Genomic DNA, 19,372 nt, shown 5'->3' on the forward strand with positions numbered 1-19,372 from the left:
TTTTTTTATAAAAATGGAGTTCTTGCTATGTTGCCTAGGCTGGTCTCAAACTTATTGCCTCAAGTGATCCTCCCGCTTTGGTCTCCCCTCCAACCTTTATTAAGCAGAATACAACACTGCCTGAGGTCTGCATTCTTTTTTTATATATGCTTGTTAAAGCCTTTGTTACAAAGAAGTTTTTAGCTGTGTTGGTCCTTAAACTCTAACATGCATTCTAGTTTTAAATAAGTAGTAAGTTATTTGAAAGACAAGATCATACCCTATTAATGATTACCTGCTGAGCATCTTGCACATAGGATAAGATTCTGCAGATGTCTGAATTTGAAATAATCTGTTTGAAATTTTACTCTTGTGATAAAATAAGATAGTCCAGTGGTTCTCAAACTTTAGCATGCATCAGAACCACCTGGAAGGTTTATTAAAACAGATTGCTAGACTCTACCCCCAAAATTTCTGTTTTAATGTATTGGGCTGAGGGGTCAAGAATCTGCTTTCTCAGTTCCCTGGTAGTGCTGAGGCTGTGGTATAGTATCACTAGCTTGCATTTGTACTTAGTTATTTGTAATTTACAATATACTCACAGATTTACATAAATACATTTTATGTAATATTGTATAGTAGGCATATTTTTGTTGCGTATTACATGATAACAAATGCATAATATAAATAATAGCAATACTTGCTCAAATTTTGTGTGCTTACTGTGTTCCCAGAGGCTATAGCACCTCACTTTATCTCATTTAAGACCCGTGTCAACCCTTGAGATTAGCTACCATCCTTGTTCTCCTTTCACAGATGTGAAAACTGAGTCTTAGAGAGGTTAAGTAGCCTACTTAAGGTAAGAGGTAAAACCAAGCTGAAAGCATGGTATCGAAGCAGTTTTAACATGTCCTGACTGGTTTACTACTCAACAATCCTTAGGCATTCAAGGGAAGCTTACTCACAGTGATGAATAGAGTGTCTCCTTGTTCCACCATTGTTTAGTCTTGTGAACCAGATCTTTGACTTCTTTCCTCAGGAATCCAAGGCTGCTGCCCCAACTCCTGTGGCAGAGGCTGTGCCTCGGAGCGCCATGTGTAGCATACAATCAGCACCACCCAAGCTGGATGCCGTGGTGAGTGTGTCCCTGGGCATTGAGCAGAGTCTTAAGAAATGTCTGTTCTTCTTCCCATTACACTCTGCTGTGAATTACCATCATTTTGTTTTATTCTGAGAAGACAGAAATAAGAGTATCTTATTTTTCTTTGGACTTCAGGGATGTCGTAGAAATTCAGACTAGGTTTAAACTTCAATTAAATTGCTGCAAGCTATGTTTTTCCTTCATCTTCTGAAATTATTTCTAGTTCCTTAGCTATTGTGGATAATTTGAATTTTTTTTTCCTGCATCTTATAAGCCCGTTTGGAGTTCAACAGATAGCCTGATGCTACTTTTACTGACTTTCCTGGTAGAATAATTTGTACCCAAATCATAGTGATTCCTCCCCAACTCTGCCAACTAAAGGAGGAGAGATTGGTTCGGTTCCTTTCCCTTTCCATATTTATTTCTTGCTTCCTTCTTACTTTCTAGTTTTTGTATGAAGTATGATATTTATCTAACGAATCTTTGTTTCCCTTTGATTTCAGTGGGTTTTATTTCCTTTAGTTAATGATAGAATTTGGCTCAGAGAGTAACATCTGATGGAGATGTATTTCATTACTACAGACTTCGTAAAATCTGCACTCTGAATAGCTAACTTTGTCATTTGCAATGCCATTGTTCTAGAAGATTTGCAATGTTGTGTCATTAAATTTTCACAAGGACACTGTGTGACGTCTGTTCTGATCATCTTCCTGTTAAAGTTGAGGGAAATGAGGCTTTGAGCTGACCTTGAGTGACCTGTTTAAGATTCCAGAGCCTCGGCTGAGATGAAAGATATGGCCCCTGCTTTTAGCTACCTTCAAGCCTAGAGTATATATGGGCAAGATCTCAAACTTACAAGTACAATTTGATCATTCCCATGTGGGAAAATGGCAGGGGGAACATCAGTAAAGGATCCCTTACCAGGAAAAATTAGGAAAGGCTTGCAGGTGGAGGCAGGATTTCACTGAGAATTGGAAAAAGCACCATTTTCCAGGAAGACTGTGAGCCAAGGACAGGCCAGCACAGAAATGCCAAGCACTTGGTGCACTTGGGAAGAGGGGGCTTTGAAGAAGCCATAGCACAAGTGTCACAGCACAAGGATGCTGTGAAATGGCTGCCTCCTGCCGGGGAAGTCGTTAGTGCCACCTGAAAATTTCCTGAGTCCCAGCCTTCTTCCTGCCTTTGGCAGAACTTGAGAATCCCCCTCCCGTTTTTGTTGAGGTTTTAGGGCACTCTCCAGAAACTTTTACATTATGGGTGCCAGGCCACAGTGGTAAAGAACAAGAGAGGAGGCGGAAATCTAGAAAGAGTCCAGCGAAGAAAGCAGGAAAAGAGATTAGAATAAAAAAGACAATGATTAGAATAAAAAAGACAATAGCCAGTGATTAGAATAAAAAATGATTAGAATAAAAAAGACAATAGCCAATATTCCAGAGCAGAACTCCTGTGAGCAAACCCAGTGCTATCTACCTCATTGGCCAAGGGTGACTTCCAGGCCTTTAAAGAGCTTAGTTAGTTCCTTTCCAACTCTATACCCTGACTGCAGAGTTGAGCATTGGATTTTTAGTGGGTGCCCTCAAAGAGTTCTTGTTTTCCCCTTCTCTAGGCCTTTACCCTACTAACTTAGGCCACGGTTGCCAGGGTTACTGTCACCAAGGCAGTTGGCATTACAGGGATTGTAACACCCATGGAAAGCCAGAAAGGCATAGCTGTGCATGTGATAAAGGTCAGAGGACTCCAGAAAGGCATGAACATTAGTAAAGGAAAACAGACCCGAGGAAGAAGACAAATGTGTGCCCTGGATGGTTCTCTTGTGTACAAAAGGAAAGTTTATTGGGGAAACCCAGAGACCTGAGTCCTAGTTCTGAATTTAACTCTAAATACTACAGAAATAGTTGTTTTAGTTCTTTATCCTGTTCCTATTTTCCTTAGTTCTTAAAATGACTGCTTTTCCTAGGGCTTCTTTAACTCTGTTTCAGTAATTTCTAAAGCCAGAGGTTTTCAAAGGGTACATACAGCCTTGGGAAGCAGTGATTTCCAAAGATTCTACAGCAGAGAGTATGCAAAAATGGAATTAAAGTGTGAACAGGTATCTTGAATTCGGTGGCAACTCAGATTATTTGAATAAATCTTGGGTACCAGTTTTAATACTTAATTTAGGTTTAATCCCAAACAGGTTAAAAACATCAGGAGTTTTTTTTGTAGCTCCTGGGAATAAAAATCTATGCAGTAGTCAGCCACCAGGTGGCAATAAATTGCTTTCTTAGTTATCTTTCCTTTTGCATTGCTGCTTAGCAGAATAACAATTTTTCTTACTTTAGGTGATGACCAAGATAAATACAACAGAAATTAATTTTTACTCTAAAATTCCAATATATAGTAAATGTGAGGGCAATATTTTGTTTTGTTTTGAGAGTTAGGATCTCATTCTGTTGCCCAGACTGGAACACAGTGGTGCTATCATAGCTCACTGCAGCTTCAAACTCCTGGGCTCAAGGCATCCTTCTACCTCAGCCCCCTGAGTAGCTAAAACTACAGGCATGTGCCATCATGCCTGGTTAATTTTTTTAAGTTGTTTTTTGTAGAGATAGGGTCTCACTATATTACCCAGGCTGGCTCTTGTCCCCAAACAATATTCCCGCCTCAGCCTTCTAAAGTGCTGGGATTACAGACGTGAGCCATAGCACCTAGCCAGAGATTTTTATAAGAAGGTGAAACTGAAACTGTTTAATACAAGGGCTTTCACACTTTTGTTTGACCAAGAGCAACAGTAGGAAATTCATTGCCATTGTAACCCAGTACCTACACAATGGAAACAACAGTTTAAAGAATAGTACTTATCTCTTTTATGTATGATGCATTCTGTCTTCTATTCTATTCTTTTTACTTAAAAAAAGTCCTGGCCATAAGCGATGAAACTTATTTTATGAGCCACTGATGTACAGATCATGACCTGTCGTTTGAGAATGCCATTACTAGTCCTACCTCTTAGTCCAGACATGATTTATTTTCCTTTTATATCATTTATGTGCTAGGTTCATCCAGTTTCATTTTCAATTTAAAGAGGTTATTGCATCATGAAGGAGCACATTTCATTTTGAACAACTGAACTACAGATAGACAGTCCTCATTTGCCACTCTGTTTAGCTGGCCACAGGCAGAGTCACCTGAACCAGCCCCAAATTCACTTCCATCAGGAAAAGCACACTTCTATGCCTCAGTGGAGACTAAACCTAAACTTCCTCCTCCAAGACAGGCCAGGCCGTCTGACAGTAAATGGAGAAGAAAGTCTTCCTTTGATCTTTCTGAAAATCCTTTTTGTGCCACCTATACAGAAAGATCCCATTTTTCTTCCTTCCTTGACATCCATCTCCTCTGTGGTAGACCTCAACCTATTGCCTATAGAGTTCTTTCTAAACCAGAACTCTAGGCTAGACCTTATAAGTCTCTCAGGGTCAACTTATAAGTTGCACATACTTACTGTTTGATAGAAGAAACTCACTCTACTTTTTAACATTTAAGTTTTTTACATATAGATTCAAAGTTAAGCTGGGCTCGGTGGCTCAGCCTATAATCCCGCACCTTTGGGAGGCTGAGGTGAGTGGATTGGCTGAGCCTGTGGGTTCAATAACCACCTGGGCAACTTGGCAAGACCTCATCTCTACAATAAATAAAAAATTAGCCGGGCATGGTAGCGCACGCCTGTAGTTGGCTGAGGCAGAAGGATCGCCGGAACCCAGCAGGTCGAGCTCGGCCACCGCACTCCAATCTGGGCCACAGAGTGAGACTCCAACTCAAAAAAATAAAAAAATAAAAATAGATTCAAAGTTAATGGGTAACTCCAATGATTAAAAGATGACATGCATGTCTTATCTACAAAATAATTGTTTGATAGAATGTTTTCAAAGGAGTGATGAACCAAGCACTTAGTCTGTCCACTCAATGCACTTTTAGAAGGGCACAGTGCCAGATGATGCCGTAGAAGCCTTGGCAGATAGCCTGGGAAAAAAGGAAGCAGATCCAGAAGACGGAAAACCTGTGATGGATCAAGTCAAGGTACTGGCCTCTCAGATGCTTCTAGAAAATACCTATCGTTGATACCTCCGCCTGTAAATAAATTAGTGATTTTTAAAAACTTTCCCACCAGACATGATCGGCTGGCTTTCTCCATTGTTGTGCATATTCTATTTAATTAGTAAGCCTGAGTTAAGCACCAGTGTTTCACCTCCACAAGAATGGATAGTGTATACAGGCCAGAAGTCTCTGGGTCTCACCTCTGCCCACCTGCACAACAATTGTGCTGGTGGACAGAGGTAAGACCCAGGGGGAGACATGGCAGCCTCCTGCTGCTCCTCACAGCCACCTTTTAGTCCAGCAGGCTCTGTGGTGCTGTCTCGGCCTGCTAGATTAATTTGCAGCAGGACTTCTAAGCATATGGCTATATGAACATCCTAACCTAATGATAGATTTGTTTACCTCAAAGTTAGTCACTTAGGCATCCGTTTTATGAGGGGGGGAAGACACATTAACAATGAAAACGGTATAATTTTTATTCAGGAAAAGGCCAAAGAAGAAGACCGTGAAAAACTTGGTGAAAAAGAAGAAACAATTCCTCTGGATTATAGATTAGAAGAGGTTAAGGTAACCGAGCTGGAATATTTTCTTTCAATTTATATGAAACTTCATATATATAAAGACAGGACATGGGAACAGAGCTGGAATTTAAGATCTTGTTTCTTAAAATTTTCCATACCAAATAGTATTAGTCCACTAATAATCATGCTAGAACACCAGATATAAAGCTAGAATATTCCTAACTGCCCTTTCAATTCTCCCTTAAGCAAAAGAAACCTAATGTCTGAACTATCTAATGTTTCACTCCTAACATGTGTTTTGTTACAATACAGAAATATAAAAAACCTCATGTAGATAGATAAACTAAAATGAGGAACAGTTATTTTCTGAGGGAAAATGTGCAACTCTTAAATATTCATTGGAAAAAGAAGAGAGCCTGTTTAACATTGATTAAAGGATAAGTGGCCCATTTCCTTTATTTTGAAAGTAAAGATTGTATCAAATAAGTGATGGAAGAGAAGGCCCCATTACAAATTTTGTGGTTCAAGTGCAATCACTTATACAAGCAGGACAGTTGAACAGGTGTCAGTCATCTTCATACCATACCTCTGTTTAAAAGAATATGCTCTCAAACTTCCTTCACAATTCCAGAAAATCATAGCCATACTCCTCACCCATCCATACATACTAGTCCAGTTATTTGACAAACATAACTATGGTACACTTTCCTAGATTGAATATTTATTATTGTGGATACCTTTATTCGGCTTCCTCTCTGCATTTTGCAACTCATTTGAGACCGTGGCATTGCTATGAACTGGGGCTTGCTTGTGTTGCTTTGCAAAGTTGTTAGAGAGTATCTTAAGGGCCATTTGTTCTGTGTCTACCGACTGTCCATTCAGTAGATACTGGACAAGTACAAGTCACTCTCTATAGTAGATGACTTCTTCTCTCTCCCTTTGCTGAATTTTAGTAGGTGTATTTAAGACAGCAGGTGATTAGCTTTCCCTAACCCCATCATTCTGAGTTAGTTTCATCTTCCCCTGAACTTGCCTCACACAGTGTTAGTTATCTGTTGCTTCACAGCATTTCCAGGTGCTAACTTCATCCTTTGTTTAAGTTCTGTGATGTTGTTCATCAACTGTGTGCCCATGTCAGGCCTCTTCAGTGAGATTCAGCTTCCTAAGGGCAGACCACAAGCTTTCTCTTCCACACACATGGTGACAAAGTGATAGAAAGCTGATTTTCATTTGAGTGTGGAGCAAAGGTGCCCTCAGGGACCCAAGTATCACCTGGAGAATTTGCTGCCTCTGCAGCTAAGGGAAGGTGGAGGACAAGCTTAGGTTGGAGAGTTTAGCTTTCCCTCATATTAAAAAATGCCCAGAAGAGACAAGTGAATGCAGGGGAGATGGAAGGGGCTGGGATATGAGTTTATGCGGTCATGTGGGAAGCAGGTAATACAGGTTCTGAGTATCTTTTTTCTGAAATGCTTAGGACTAGAAATGTTTGATTTTGAATTTGTTTTCATTTTGGAATATTTGCATTATACCTGCTGAGCAGCCCTAATCATCAGATTTGAAATTCTCCATTGAGCATTTCCTTTGAGCATGATGTCAGCACTCAAAAAGTTTCAAGTTTAGAAGCATTTTGGGATTTCCTATTTTCAGATTGGGGATACTCAGCCTGAACCTCTAAACCACTGTACTTCACGTTTAAATTAAAACAAGCAAGTAAAAACCATCCCTAACCAGTTTCTTGAGAAATATTCATATATTTACATATACATGAACATATCTTTGTACTTATTTATTTTCATTTATGTGGATAAATGGACTTTACTATTAATTTTATGGCTCTCCTCTTACTAAATAGCCCCAAGTGCTTTATCGATACGGTTCTGTTACTCAAATGTGGCACTTTGGGGACATTTTAAGCTCGATATAATCTGTGCTATATGTTTCAGAGCATCTCACCCACAAGGTAAACTCCCTGAGGGCAGAGACTCTGTCTTGTTGTTTTCTGTTGCATTCCAGTATGTAGATCAGGGCTTGGTTCTTATCCTTGTCAGTGGGATGTGTGGCTTACAAAGTTAACCAGCATTTTCCAAGCAACCCGTGCAAAGCCCACCATAAGCCCCACCACGTGCCACACTGTACTGACACATGTTCCCCAGCTGCACTAGTCCCCAGGTTCTGAAGTCACAAGCTCTTCCTAATCCAGTATGTAGCCCCTGTGCCTCAGGAATGCCTGGTGCTGCTTGTAAGCTCACTGTTTGTTGTCATGAACTAATTAGAGCATATTCTCTGGTGAGAGAATCTGTTTCCTGAAATGATGAATCTTATTTGGAATGTACAACAGCAGGTATAACCTGTAGGATCTTCATAATATTTACAGGGTCTCATCTTGGGATAAGTGTGAAATGACTCATGCTGTGTCTTTCCCTCTAAATAGGATAAAGATGGAAAACCACTCCTGCCGAAAGAGTCTAAGGAACAGCTTCCAGTAAGCAAACCAATTTCTCTGAGTAAATCTCTTTCCCATTGAACCTGATTGTTAATTCAGGAAGGACTTGGTTTTCCTCTTAGTTGATCACCATGTAAATAGTGACATTCTGTTGAAGAGAGACAATGACAGTGTTGTCTATTGATACATTTCCTGGTTCTTACAGCCCATGAATGAAGACTTCCTTCTCGATGCTTTGTCTGAGGACTTCTCTGGTGCCCCAAACACTTCATCTCTTGTAAGTCTGAAACTCTTGGTTTTATTTCTTACTTTATGGTGGCAGAGATAAATGGAAACTTGTGACTTGAAATCTGACTTGGGAACTGAGGAAACAATTATAAAAAGTAGTGGCTCTCGACCCACTGTAGCCATCAGAAATGTGTTGCACCATGAAATATTATCCCAACACAGTGGATGTTTTTGGCAGTTTAATTGAACCAATTGGCATGTACTATATCCCTAGTAAAAAAGGATTATATTTGAGTTTATCCAAAATTACTTCTCAGACAACCTTTACCTGTTGTTTCTACAATTTTTCATTTCCCAAGTTGCCTCCTTAAGGAAACTTAGCTCCTTGTGGAATAGATAATCCCTCAAAGAGATTCTGTTACTAGAAGAGTTTGGACAATGTTGGGTAATGTTAAACAGGTTTCTCTAGGATTTTCATGACTTTTTATATGCAAATTGTATTCATTTGTTTTGCATTGCTATAAGGGAATACCTGGGGCTGCATAATTTATTAAAAAAAAAAAAAAAGGTTAGCCGGCTGTGGTGGTGTGTCTGTAGTTCCAGCTACTTGGAAGGGTGAGGTGAAATGATCACCTGAGCCCAAAAGATTGAGGCTGTGGTGGTGGTGAACATGCCAATGCACTCCAGATTGGGTGACAGAGTAAAAAAAAAAAAAAAAAATTTATTTGGCTCATGGTTCTACATGGCACTAGCATCTTCTGGGCTTCTGATGAGGTCTCAAGAAGCTTGCCGTCATGGCAGAAGGCAGAGCTGGCATGTCACATGGCGAGAAAGGAAGCAAGAGGGAGGAGGAGGTAGGTGCCAACCTCTCTTAAACAACCAACTTTTGCATGAACTAATAGAGTGAGAACTCACTGTTTAAGGGATCTGTCCACATGACCTAAACACCTTCCACTAGGCTCCACCTCTCACATGAGATTTGGAGGGGACAGACATTCAAACTATGTCACAAATATATACTGTAAATCTGTTAGAGTTCTTAAACTTAAATAACTACAGAACCTTTTCTGATGGGGTCTGAGTTATCTATTTACAGAGAACCCAGTTATTAAACCACTGGATACATTGTTGGCAGTCAGTTGGAAAACAGATTAACAGGTTCCTATGTGGACAACGACATGGAAAACATTTATCTCAGTTAGGAGATAGACAGAATGAGTGACAACTGGAAGAAATAATGAATCCTTGGAATTTCCTGAAGGAATAAACCCTTCAAAGAAGGGCATACTAGCCAGAACATACTCCCCACCCCTGTAAGAACACCAGGCTATTCAGTCACCCCATCCCAGGCCTTCTCTCCTGCTCCATACAAATAGACCATATCATGGAGAAGCACTCCAGCCCTGATCTAGAACCTGTGAAATATAGAGAAAACAAAGTGATAGTATCCTAGGAGCATGGAATCATATCATGATTGTGGTACAGAACATGGGAACAATTTTGTGATGAACAGGACTTTATTTTCTTCCACATCCTGACTGTCATTATTATTATTTCAATAATAAAGGGGGGGGGGGGTTTAAGGAAATTTAAAGATTTGGAAAAAGAATGATAAATTTATATGCCTTCCCTGCCCTGCCCAAAGGTGTATAGTGGTGCAATTTTTGGATAAAACAACCATTAAAAAAAAAAAAAACTAGCTCTTAGACAATTAACAATCAAGCAAAGGAAACAGATTGTTAGTGTCAATGTAGTGAATAAAGTAGAAGTAACCAATTATCATAAGGATCAAATAGTCAAACTTGGAAAATTATTTGTGGGAAAGTACCAAGTACTTTGGGGAGAAAGTATCATACACTGACTCATAATGTTCAAATATAAAAGAGTAACTGCTGTACATATGCTCTTTGATCATAATAAAATAGAACAGAAATTCTATTAAAAAGAAACCTTTAGGCAGGACATGGTAGCTTACACCTGTAATCCCAATACTTTGTGTGGGACCAAGGTGGGAGGATTGCTTGAGGCCAGGAGTTTGAGATCAGCCTGGGCAACATAACAAGATTCTGTCACTACAGAAATGTTTTTAAAAGAAACACTTAAAAAATTCCCCTAATAATACTGAAATCAAATTCCAAATAGACTATTCTAAAAATCAGAGATAAGATATTACAAATAAATATCTTTGAGAAGTAGCCAGAGCAGTATTTGTGAGATACATTTGTCATAAACACCTTCATTAATAATAGAGAAAAAGAGAGACTTGATAAGTCAAAAGTCAAATTTTACATTTAAATTTCTAAAGGCCATAATAAAGTAGCCACCGAAAACAAAGTAGCAGGGAATGGAAATAGCAGCGTGGGGCATTGTTTATTGTAAAGATGAGGTCTTGCCAAGTTGCCCGGGCTGGTCTTGAACCCACGGGTACAGGCAATCTACTCACCTCTGTCTCCCAAAGTGCTGGGATTACAGGCTGAGCTACCAAGCCTGACCAGCTTTATTTTTGAATGTATATCTCAGTGTATGTTCTATCTCTATATTTGCTTTTTCATGCAGTTTGAATGGAAAACTTCAAGGAAACATACATTTTTTTTGAAAAATTTATGCTGGTATAAGTTTGTCCTGTATAATCACCAGCAATCTCTTTATGTCCCCTGAGAAAGGATATCTGAGTGGTTTGCTAGATTTGTAATGTCCCCTCGGAGGGACATCTTGAGTACAAAGGACTACATGCTTAATACTCAGTTCTCATGTGGCATAAGTATGTTGTGAACAAGATGGTTTCCTACATAGTTGCTTCTCTAGGTAATTATGGTGCTAATCTTAAAACTTGATGAATGCAACAATATTAACTGAAGTTAGTTAAATCTGTAGAGCTGGGTGTGGTGGCTAATGCCTTTAATCCCAGGTACTCTGGAGGTTGAGGTAGGAGGACTGCTTGCAGCCAGGAGTTTGAGATAAGCCTGGGCGACATAGGAAGAACCCCACCTCTTAAATTAATAAAATAATCTGTAAGTGTAAAAATTACTAACATAAAATATAATAAATTATTTAAGTAATTATTTGCTATTATCATAGGCATTCACTCAGGCTGCAACGAGCTGCAATTATGCCACAGCACTCTAGCCTAGGTGACAGAGTGAGACCCTGATTCAAAAAAATAAGAGAAGGAAGTAGAATAAAAATTGCTTTTAACATCAAGTACAGTGTTCAATTTCTGGGGAATGGGGCTGCCCAAATCCAATCCCCACCAGTATACAATATGCCCATATAACCAATATGCACTTCTACCCCTTGAACCTAAAATTCATTCTTTTTTGTTTGGTTGTGTTTTTTTTTTTTTTTTTTTTCTGAATTGGAGTCTCATTCTATTGCCCAGGCTGGAGTACAGTTACACACTCATGGCCACCCCAGCATCGACCTGCTGTGTTCCAGCGATCCTTCTGCTTCAGCTTTCCAAGCAGCCGGAAATATAGGAACATGCTACCACACCTAATTTTTTATTTTATTGTAGAAACGAGATCTCACCAAGTTGTCCATGCTGGTCTCGAACCCGCAGCCTTCAAAGTGCTGGGATTACAGGCTGAGCCACTGAGCCTGGCCTTAAAATTGGTTTTAAAAATTGCTTTTACGATCTTAAGTTACTGTGAGTCTGTTTGGATCAAGAGAATAAGCACCCAGAAAACTATCTTAAGAGTTGTATTTAAGTGATGACACCGTGGGCATGATTCTATATACAACATGTTACTGATAAAAATTTTTTTTTTGATAAAAGAAATTTGAAGAGGCTAAACTTTCTGCTGCCATCTCTGAAGTAGTTTCGCAAACCCCAGCTTCAACTACCCACGCTGGAGCCCCACCCCCTGACACTCCGGTAAGCAACAAATCTTATTTGGGAGATAAACATTTGTTTTTGCAGCAACAAGAAAGAAAATAAGGCATCTGTTCTGAGCAAATTATTAGGAAGATCAGGTACCTTCTGTTTCAAAACAGCTGAAACTGATGATTTGGGGAGATGACAGAGAATAACTCTGAAATGATTAAATGAAACAATATATCTGAAAGTATTTGTTGTAGATTGTTGCTCTGTTAAAATTGAAAGTACAATCATGTGCATTGTTTCTATATTCAAATTGCTGGATTTAAAAAATTCTTTAGCATTTTGAATGATTGATTTTCGCCTTTATATTTTTCCTGATACTTGCTGTATTTTACTACCCATTATTTAACCTGAAGTTTATTTTATGGAATTATTGTGTTTGAGTGTCTCCAAACAAAAACTTTACAGACGTTTCATGGAATAGCATTGTTTTCCTCCCATTCACCTCAGTAAAAATGTGTCATTTTCATACTGGCAATAGAAAAACCTCAGCATCAGTATTTTAATAATTTACATGTTCTGAGGCAAGTCTGCACGACCAATGCTTTTCCAGACTCCCTTGATTAATTACCTGTGTGGTACCAAATTATACATTATCGAGGAGACCACAACACATCAAAGATAAAGGAATCGCCCTAAGCCAGATCCCACCTCCTGTGGTTAAGAGCAGTGCCTCGTTTTGTAGCCCGAGTGAAGTCAGCTATGCTTCTATTCCTTTTGATGTAGCATCAAAGCTTGCTTCATGCTGTAGTCTGGGATTCTGATGGATTTTCATCCTGTTGGGTCAGCCTCAGGATCGTCTGAAAATATCCAGAGGCACAGATGACAAAGCCCAGACCGGGCTGTGAGTAGCAACACCATTAGCAGCTATAATCCTGGACTCTCATAAAGCACTTAAAACCAGTAAAATGCTGTGTGTGTGTGTAAACATACCTACAGTGACCAAAGTCCCCATGCAGCAGAAAGGAAGCATCATAAATAACCCAGGCTGCTGTTTCTACTTCAGTTCTTCATAGTCAGGCCAGGGGTTTTGCCTAATTGTGGTTATTGGTAAGCATTAGCAATCAAAAGCCTTTTTGCCTGTAACAAGTAGATTTTAAAATGACACTTCTCTCAACACATTTCCCATCAGAGTCTTGTTTTAGTTAATATTTTATTTGAAGATATCACTAAAACTATGTATAGAGTTTTATTCAGATAAAGGCACCTGGGAATCAAAAAGTCAGCCATCAAAATTCATGAGAATTTTTTTGTTTTTGAGTTGGGCTCTCTGTCACCAGGCTGGAGTGCAGTGACACGAACATGGCTCAATGCAGCCTCTGCCTCCTGGGCTCAGGTGATCCTTCCAGCTCAGCCTCCCAAGTAGCTGGGACTGCAGGCATGTGCTACCACACCTAGCTAATTTTTTTTTTCTTTTGAATAAACAAGGTCTCTATGTTGCCCAGACTGGTCTTGAATTCCTGGGCTCAAGCAGTTCTCTGGCCTTGGCCTCCCAAAGTACTGGGATTGTATGCATGAGCCACTGTGCCTGGCCTGACAGCATCTTAAAACATATTTTCAAAGAGCGATATAATAAAATCACCCCATCAGGAGAAGCTACTTTAGAAGAAAATGGAAGATCATGGATATGCCTGAATGTGACAGGGAAAAGCTTTGTATGTTGTCAATCTCAAGACCTGGGTTCCATTCATTTTTTAACAATTTGTTTTCAAGCATCAACTGACTTAGCTTCCCTGAACTTGTTTTCTGTCTCCAAACAAATCCCAGACCATTGTGGGAGTCAAATGAAACTGGATAATGTATATAAAAACACTTTGACAATCAACTGGAAATTTCTAAACAATTTAGGACAGAGCCCAGCATGATTCTTGGACAATGCAGATATCAAACACATTTTGAATTGAATTCATATAGAGCTAGAAGACAGCATTTTGAATGCACTGTGTTGAAAAATATTTTTAAAGAAACTTCTTAGGATTTCACTATAATAGTAGCAGTAATGTGTAATTTACTGAGTGCTGACATAAAGTACTGTTTTAAATGCCTTTTCAATTATTTAGTCCTCTCAGAGACTTAGGAGTATGGGTATTATTGTTATTCACAATTCAGAGCAAAGGAAATGAGGGTCAGAGGCTTAAATAACTTACCTGAATCATATAGTAAATAAATGTTAGAGGAAATAAGCTATTTTAGTTACCCTAATGTTGTTCTAGTGGCCAATTTTTTTTTACCACTAGAACACCAGCTCCTATTCATTTCTGCAGTTTAACTTCCTTGAACTTCCTGAAGGCGAAGGAAGAGATTCCACACCAGTTTAGAAATTCTCAAGTTTTTTGAAGTTCCTTGTTGCCAGTGTGGCCGAGAAGTCCCTTCCACTCTCATGATACCAGATTGTCTCTGGGGTTTTGTGCTCTGGGAAGTATTGGGATGTCAGAGCCAGGCCCCATGGCTTCCTCCAACTCACATTTGGTCATGCTGTACTTTGTGAGATGGAACCTTGAGGATCTGGTCTTAGAGTGTACCCATCAAACTAAAGAAACACTCTCTATTGAAAATTCCTGCTTGTTAACCATCTGATAATGTAACATCAGTGGACATTGTTTTCATATTCATTTTGAAGGCAAGTGACAGGTTCATTTGCTTTTGGACCCTCTAGGTGACCTCTAGGTCACCTGCTGGGATGTGACCTCTGACCAAGGCCTCCTTAAGCTGGTGGGATCTTGGCCAGGAGATGGGTAGAGTGGGGGGAGGTGCTGGACCTTCAACCCTGTTAGGTTCACAGATGCTTCTGCTCTTCCCCAGTCTCCAGCCCTAGTCTTGTCTTCTCTGATCCTGTCTACTCTGAATCACCTCCAGATGTCTTTCTCTTCCAAGAAAACAGATCCCTCCCTAAAAAGATGGGTTTCTGGGCTGGTTTGCCTCGATACAGTTGGGCTAACCAGTGACTGATTCAGAATTATTTTCTTTTTAGCAGAGTAACAAAGAACTTGATGATGCCTTGGATAAACTCTCTGATAGTTTAGGACAAAGGCAGCCTGACCCAGATGAGAATAAACCAATGGAGGATAAAGTAAAGGTAAATAAACAAACAAACGAAATCCATTAATGAGTGATATTTTAATCCTTTGATCTTAATTCTACTATTACCTGAAATATTGCTGTGAACGTAACCTATGTTTTTAAAACAAAATTCTGGTGTAGAAAAATAAATCTGTCCTTCACTGGAGGAGAGGGTCACTGAATCCATGGCAAAAAACCCAGCTGAGCCTCATGGAAGGGATGCTGGGTGGTGGCCGGGGCTTCCTCAACAACAGATGCTTCCTTACCTGTGACACCGTCAATATGTCCAGTCCGTTCAAGTCAACAATTATCATGGTCCTTTGAAGTTGCTTACAAATAGACAAAGTTGTAAATGTTACCTCTCTAAAGGTTAAGGTATAGTGACCTGATTATTTGTAAAGTAAAACTCATACAGAAAAAAAGAGTTATCTTATATACTCTTGGGTTATATCTTGGTTTCTGAGGATAATTTTTAATCATTCATCTCAATTTAAAAGACAGAAAATTCAGAGAAGGATTGACATATAGAAGCATATGGGTTTACATTTTTCACCAACTGATAGTCTATTGAAGTCATCAGTGTTGTTGTTCTGTTGCTTAAAAAATAAAAACAGACCATATGTTTTGCCTCATAAAAGTACAACAAATGCTGAATGCTGCACTTCAGAATGTATTTTCTAAGTGAAGGAGGAAATGAATCTTAATTATGTCTGCTTGGTGTCTATAGGAAAAAGCTAAAGCTGAACACAGAGACAAGCTTGGGGAGAGAGATGACACTATCCCACCTGAATACAGACACCTCCTGGATGGTGATGGACAGGTAAACTGAGGGAAATGCCTATACCAGATTTATGCAACAAAGCTATTTAAATTTGAACCTCCCTTGAAATAAATAGAAGCTGTACTCTTTTATAATAGCATAAAAGTGTATCATGACTGGATGTTTTTAATGTGCCCCCAAAGCTGTCAAGCCTATAAGTATTTATTTGAGCCAGTATCATCTGATATTGCTATGCTGAACTCTGCCGTATAAACAGGGTTGAATAATCTTCAGTCACTCACTAATACTTAAGCATGATCCCAGAGTTGTGATTCTTTTTTCAACAAAAGGCTATAAAAATGAACAAGGTGATGGGATTTCAAAAGAAGCAGGCTCTGTTTAAGCAGAGCAGAGGAGAAGCTGGTGTTGGAATAACTAATAGGGCAAATAAATAAGGCAACTCTAAAACCTGGCACTTGGCATCTTCCTTTCTTCTTCCAAATCACCACCAGCACTGTTGAAAGTGAAGACAGGCAAAATGATATTCCCAAGCACAAGTCCTGTTCTCTGTCCAAAAGTCCCTGACCTTTTGTCTCTTACATGGAAGCCAATTTTTCCTAAGTCGACCCACCCTGACTCCCACCCCTTTCCTATTTCGTGCCTACTTTGGAGCCAACCAGATGACAAATAATCCTTTCCAGGCCTGCTCATCAAATAAAAACAAGAAAAAACCAAATCACATGCTTCTCTTTCTGTACCAATTCGTTTGGTGGATAAGATGACTCCCTGGTTTAAATAATGCTGTCAGCGTCAGGGTCTCCTGTTACAGGATCCGATTCTCCTCCCTTCTGTTCAGTATTCCTCCAGATAATGACTTTGCTTCCTGCTGGACACCTGCCCACTTTAATAGTATCACCTCACTCTGCTGGTATTCTTTGGGAAATGTATTATTCAAGATTCCTGCCTTTGACGATAGGAAAATCCCTGATGAGTTTCCAAGTGTGATGAGCTACAGAAAATAGGGCATAAAACCACAAGTAACTTTGTGTAACATTTTAAGTAGAAGTATAAATGATAACACACAATGGCAGAAAGTTTCTAAATAGTGTTTCTTTTACTTCTAGGATCAGATTCTTTCTTATATCCCCCCAAAGTCTATTGAAATGGTTAGAAAGGGTAGTAATTAAGCAAAGCTGGGAAGAAATGGTAGGGACCCAGGTCTATTAGGTATTGCAAATCTACACTCCATTTTTTCCAAGTCAAGTCGTTGGATAACATTCTATAAATACTAAGTACGTCTTTACAAAGATCTGTGCTTAACTAATAATTGGCCTTGTTTTTAAGGACAAACCAGTGAAGCCACCTACAAAGAAGTCAAAGGAATCCAAGGTAAATACCATAGTAGCATGTTTCCACTTACCAAAGTTTTTATTCTAGCTGTAGCATTATTTTGCATTTTAAAAAACTAAAACATATTGAATGCCTCCCCTGTGCTTGGTATTGTGCCAAGGCATGCATAAAAGTGTGATATAAGTATGTCTCTGTTCTTGATTTCTCATTGAGTCCTTACAACAACTCTTCATGGTAATCAGTACCATTTTTCAGGTGAGAAGACTGAGGCTCAGACAATACTAACAAAGAGTAGAATAAAATAGTCATCAAGATTTTCATGTTTTACTCTCTCCTTTATAATACATTATTTTTAGGTTTTAAAAAAATCAGCCTGTAATCCTGCGCCTTTGGGAGGCTGAGGTGAGTGGATTGCCTGAGCCCATGGGTTCGAGACCCGCCTGGGCAGCGAGACCTCATCTCTACAATAAATCAAAAAATCATCCAGGCGTGGTAGCACATGCCTGTAATTCCAGCTACTCGGAAGGCTGAGGCAGAAGGATCATCGGAGCCCAGCAGGTCGAGGCTGCGGTGGCCGGGAGCGGCCACTGCACTCCAGTCTGGGCGACAGAGTGAGACTCCAACTCCAAAAAAAAAAAAAAATTCAGCATTTTTTTTCTTAAATATTTGTTTGTAAGTAATGTGGGAAAATGCTCACTTCTCATTTTGTCTTGTGCTTCTTTCTTGATGGTTGTTTTTGTTCATGTCTTAGAAACCTGCAGATGAACAGGACCCCATTGATGCCCTCTCAGGAGATTTGGACAACTGCCCCTCAACTACAGAAACCTCACAGAACACAACAAAGGTACTGCGCTTTTTCATACTGACTTTCTTTGAAATATGTGTGTGCATGCATATGTGTAATTTTTAAACTGTAGAATGAATCAAGTGATGCCAAAAGAGAACCTGAAATGAGAGAAAAGGAAAAAAGGCCTATCCTTCCACCCCACAAACACGATTATTTGGTATATTTCCTTTGTCATTTTCCATATGTATGTTTTACATCATTGTACTTACAGTTTAATTGTAAAATGTTGCTTCATATGTTTCATATGTGTTTTCCATGTTTGTCTGTAATTTCCATAGCCATGGTTGTGGATACCGCATTGTGTGGTTTTACAAGAATGCTGTGTCTCTGTTCATTGAAGCAGAGGTGCCTAACTGTTTGGCTTCCCTGAGCTGTATCAAGTAAAGAGGAATTGCCTTGGGCCTCATAAATAATATATAGTTAGTGTATATACATGATAAAACTTCTTTTTTTATATTTTTTATTATAAAGTTTAGAAAAATGAGAACAATATTATATTAGTGGGAAATTTGACCTGGTTTTTGTAAAACTAAGCTATCAATGTCTGGTTCGATGGAAATGGTCACAACCTTAGTGAGTTCTCAAGCTGCACACCAGAAATGTTTGTTTGAATTTTACTCTTCGTGTGCTTTGTAACTGGAAACAGCTGCTCACAAATGTACATGCTGCCAAAAAGTAATGTCATAAATGAGATTGTGAACTGCAGATATAGAACTACATATGGGATCATGAAGAAAATGAATGCTAAAAAAACACATGATGTTAAAAGATTTTGTGGAACCGCATTACTATAATAGCAGTCCTGGGCCACATGAGCTGGACATGTCTAGTTGAAAGTGAGAGCAGCCCCCGACTCCCATGGGCTGACTCCTGCTCATTTGCCCTCTGGAATTTCCTTCCCTCTTCTGCTGAGCCGGGCTGGTTGACTCTTCCTCCCTCTCTGCAGGGCATAGCTCATGCATCTGCTCATTCAGGAAGACTTAACTTGTTGAACCTCTTCTCCCTGCCCTGGCCAAGGCTGGAAGCCTGTCTCCCATTGATTGTTCCCCCTCCCTCCCTTTCTCTCCCTCTCTCTCCCTCCCTCTCTCC

At 39.4% G+C, this 19,372-nt stretch overlaps 1 protein-coding gene across 2 annotated transcripts in view; it reads left to right on the top strand.

Annotated features, from left to right (window-relative positions):
• Positions 1–19,372, top strand: part of CAST (calpastatin) — a 112,429-nt gene that overhangs the window by 86,726 nt on the left and 6,331 nt on the right. For both annotated transcript variants that reach the window (XM_021710911.1, XM_008055041.2), the window contains 10 exons: positions 1,019–1,114; positions 5,075–5,176; positions 5,678–5,761; positions 8,147–8,197; positions 8,364–8,435; positions 12,162–12,260; positions 15,238–15,342; positions 16,054–16,146; positions 17,431–17,475; positions 18,188–18,280. In XM_021710911.1, the coding sequence (XP_021566586.1) occupies positions 1,019–1,114; positions 5,075–5,176; positions 5,678–5,761; positions 8,147–8,197; positions 8,364–8,435; positions 12,162–12,260; positions 15,238–15,342; positions 16,054–16,146; positions 17,431–17,475; positions 18,188–18,280 (840 nt within the window). The remainder of the gene's footprint in view (positions 1–1,018; positions 1,115–5,074; positions 5,177–5,677; positions 5,762–8,146; positions 8,198–8,363; positions 8,436–12,161; positions 12,261–15,237; positions 15,343–16,053; positions 16,147–17,430; positions 17,476–18,187; positions 18,281–19,372) is intronic.

The sequence above is a fragment of the Carlito syrichta genome, unplaced genomic scaffold (assembly GCF_000164805.1).
Source record: "Carlito syrichta isolate Samal-C Ts95f unplaced genomic scaffold, Tarsius_syrichta-2.0.1 Scaffold301643, whole genome shotgun sequence".
Taxonomy (NCBI): Eukaryota; Metazoa; Chordata; class Mammalia; order Primates; family Tarsiidae; genus Carlito; species Carlito syrichta.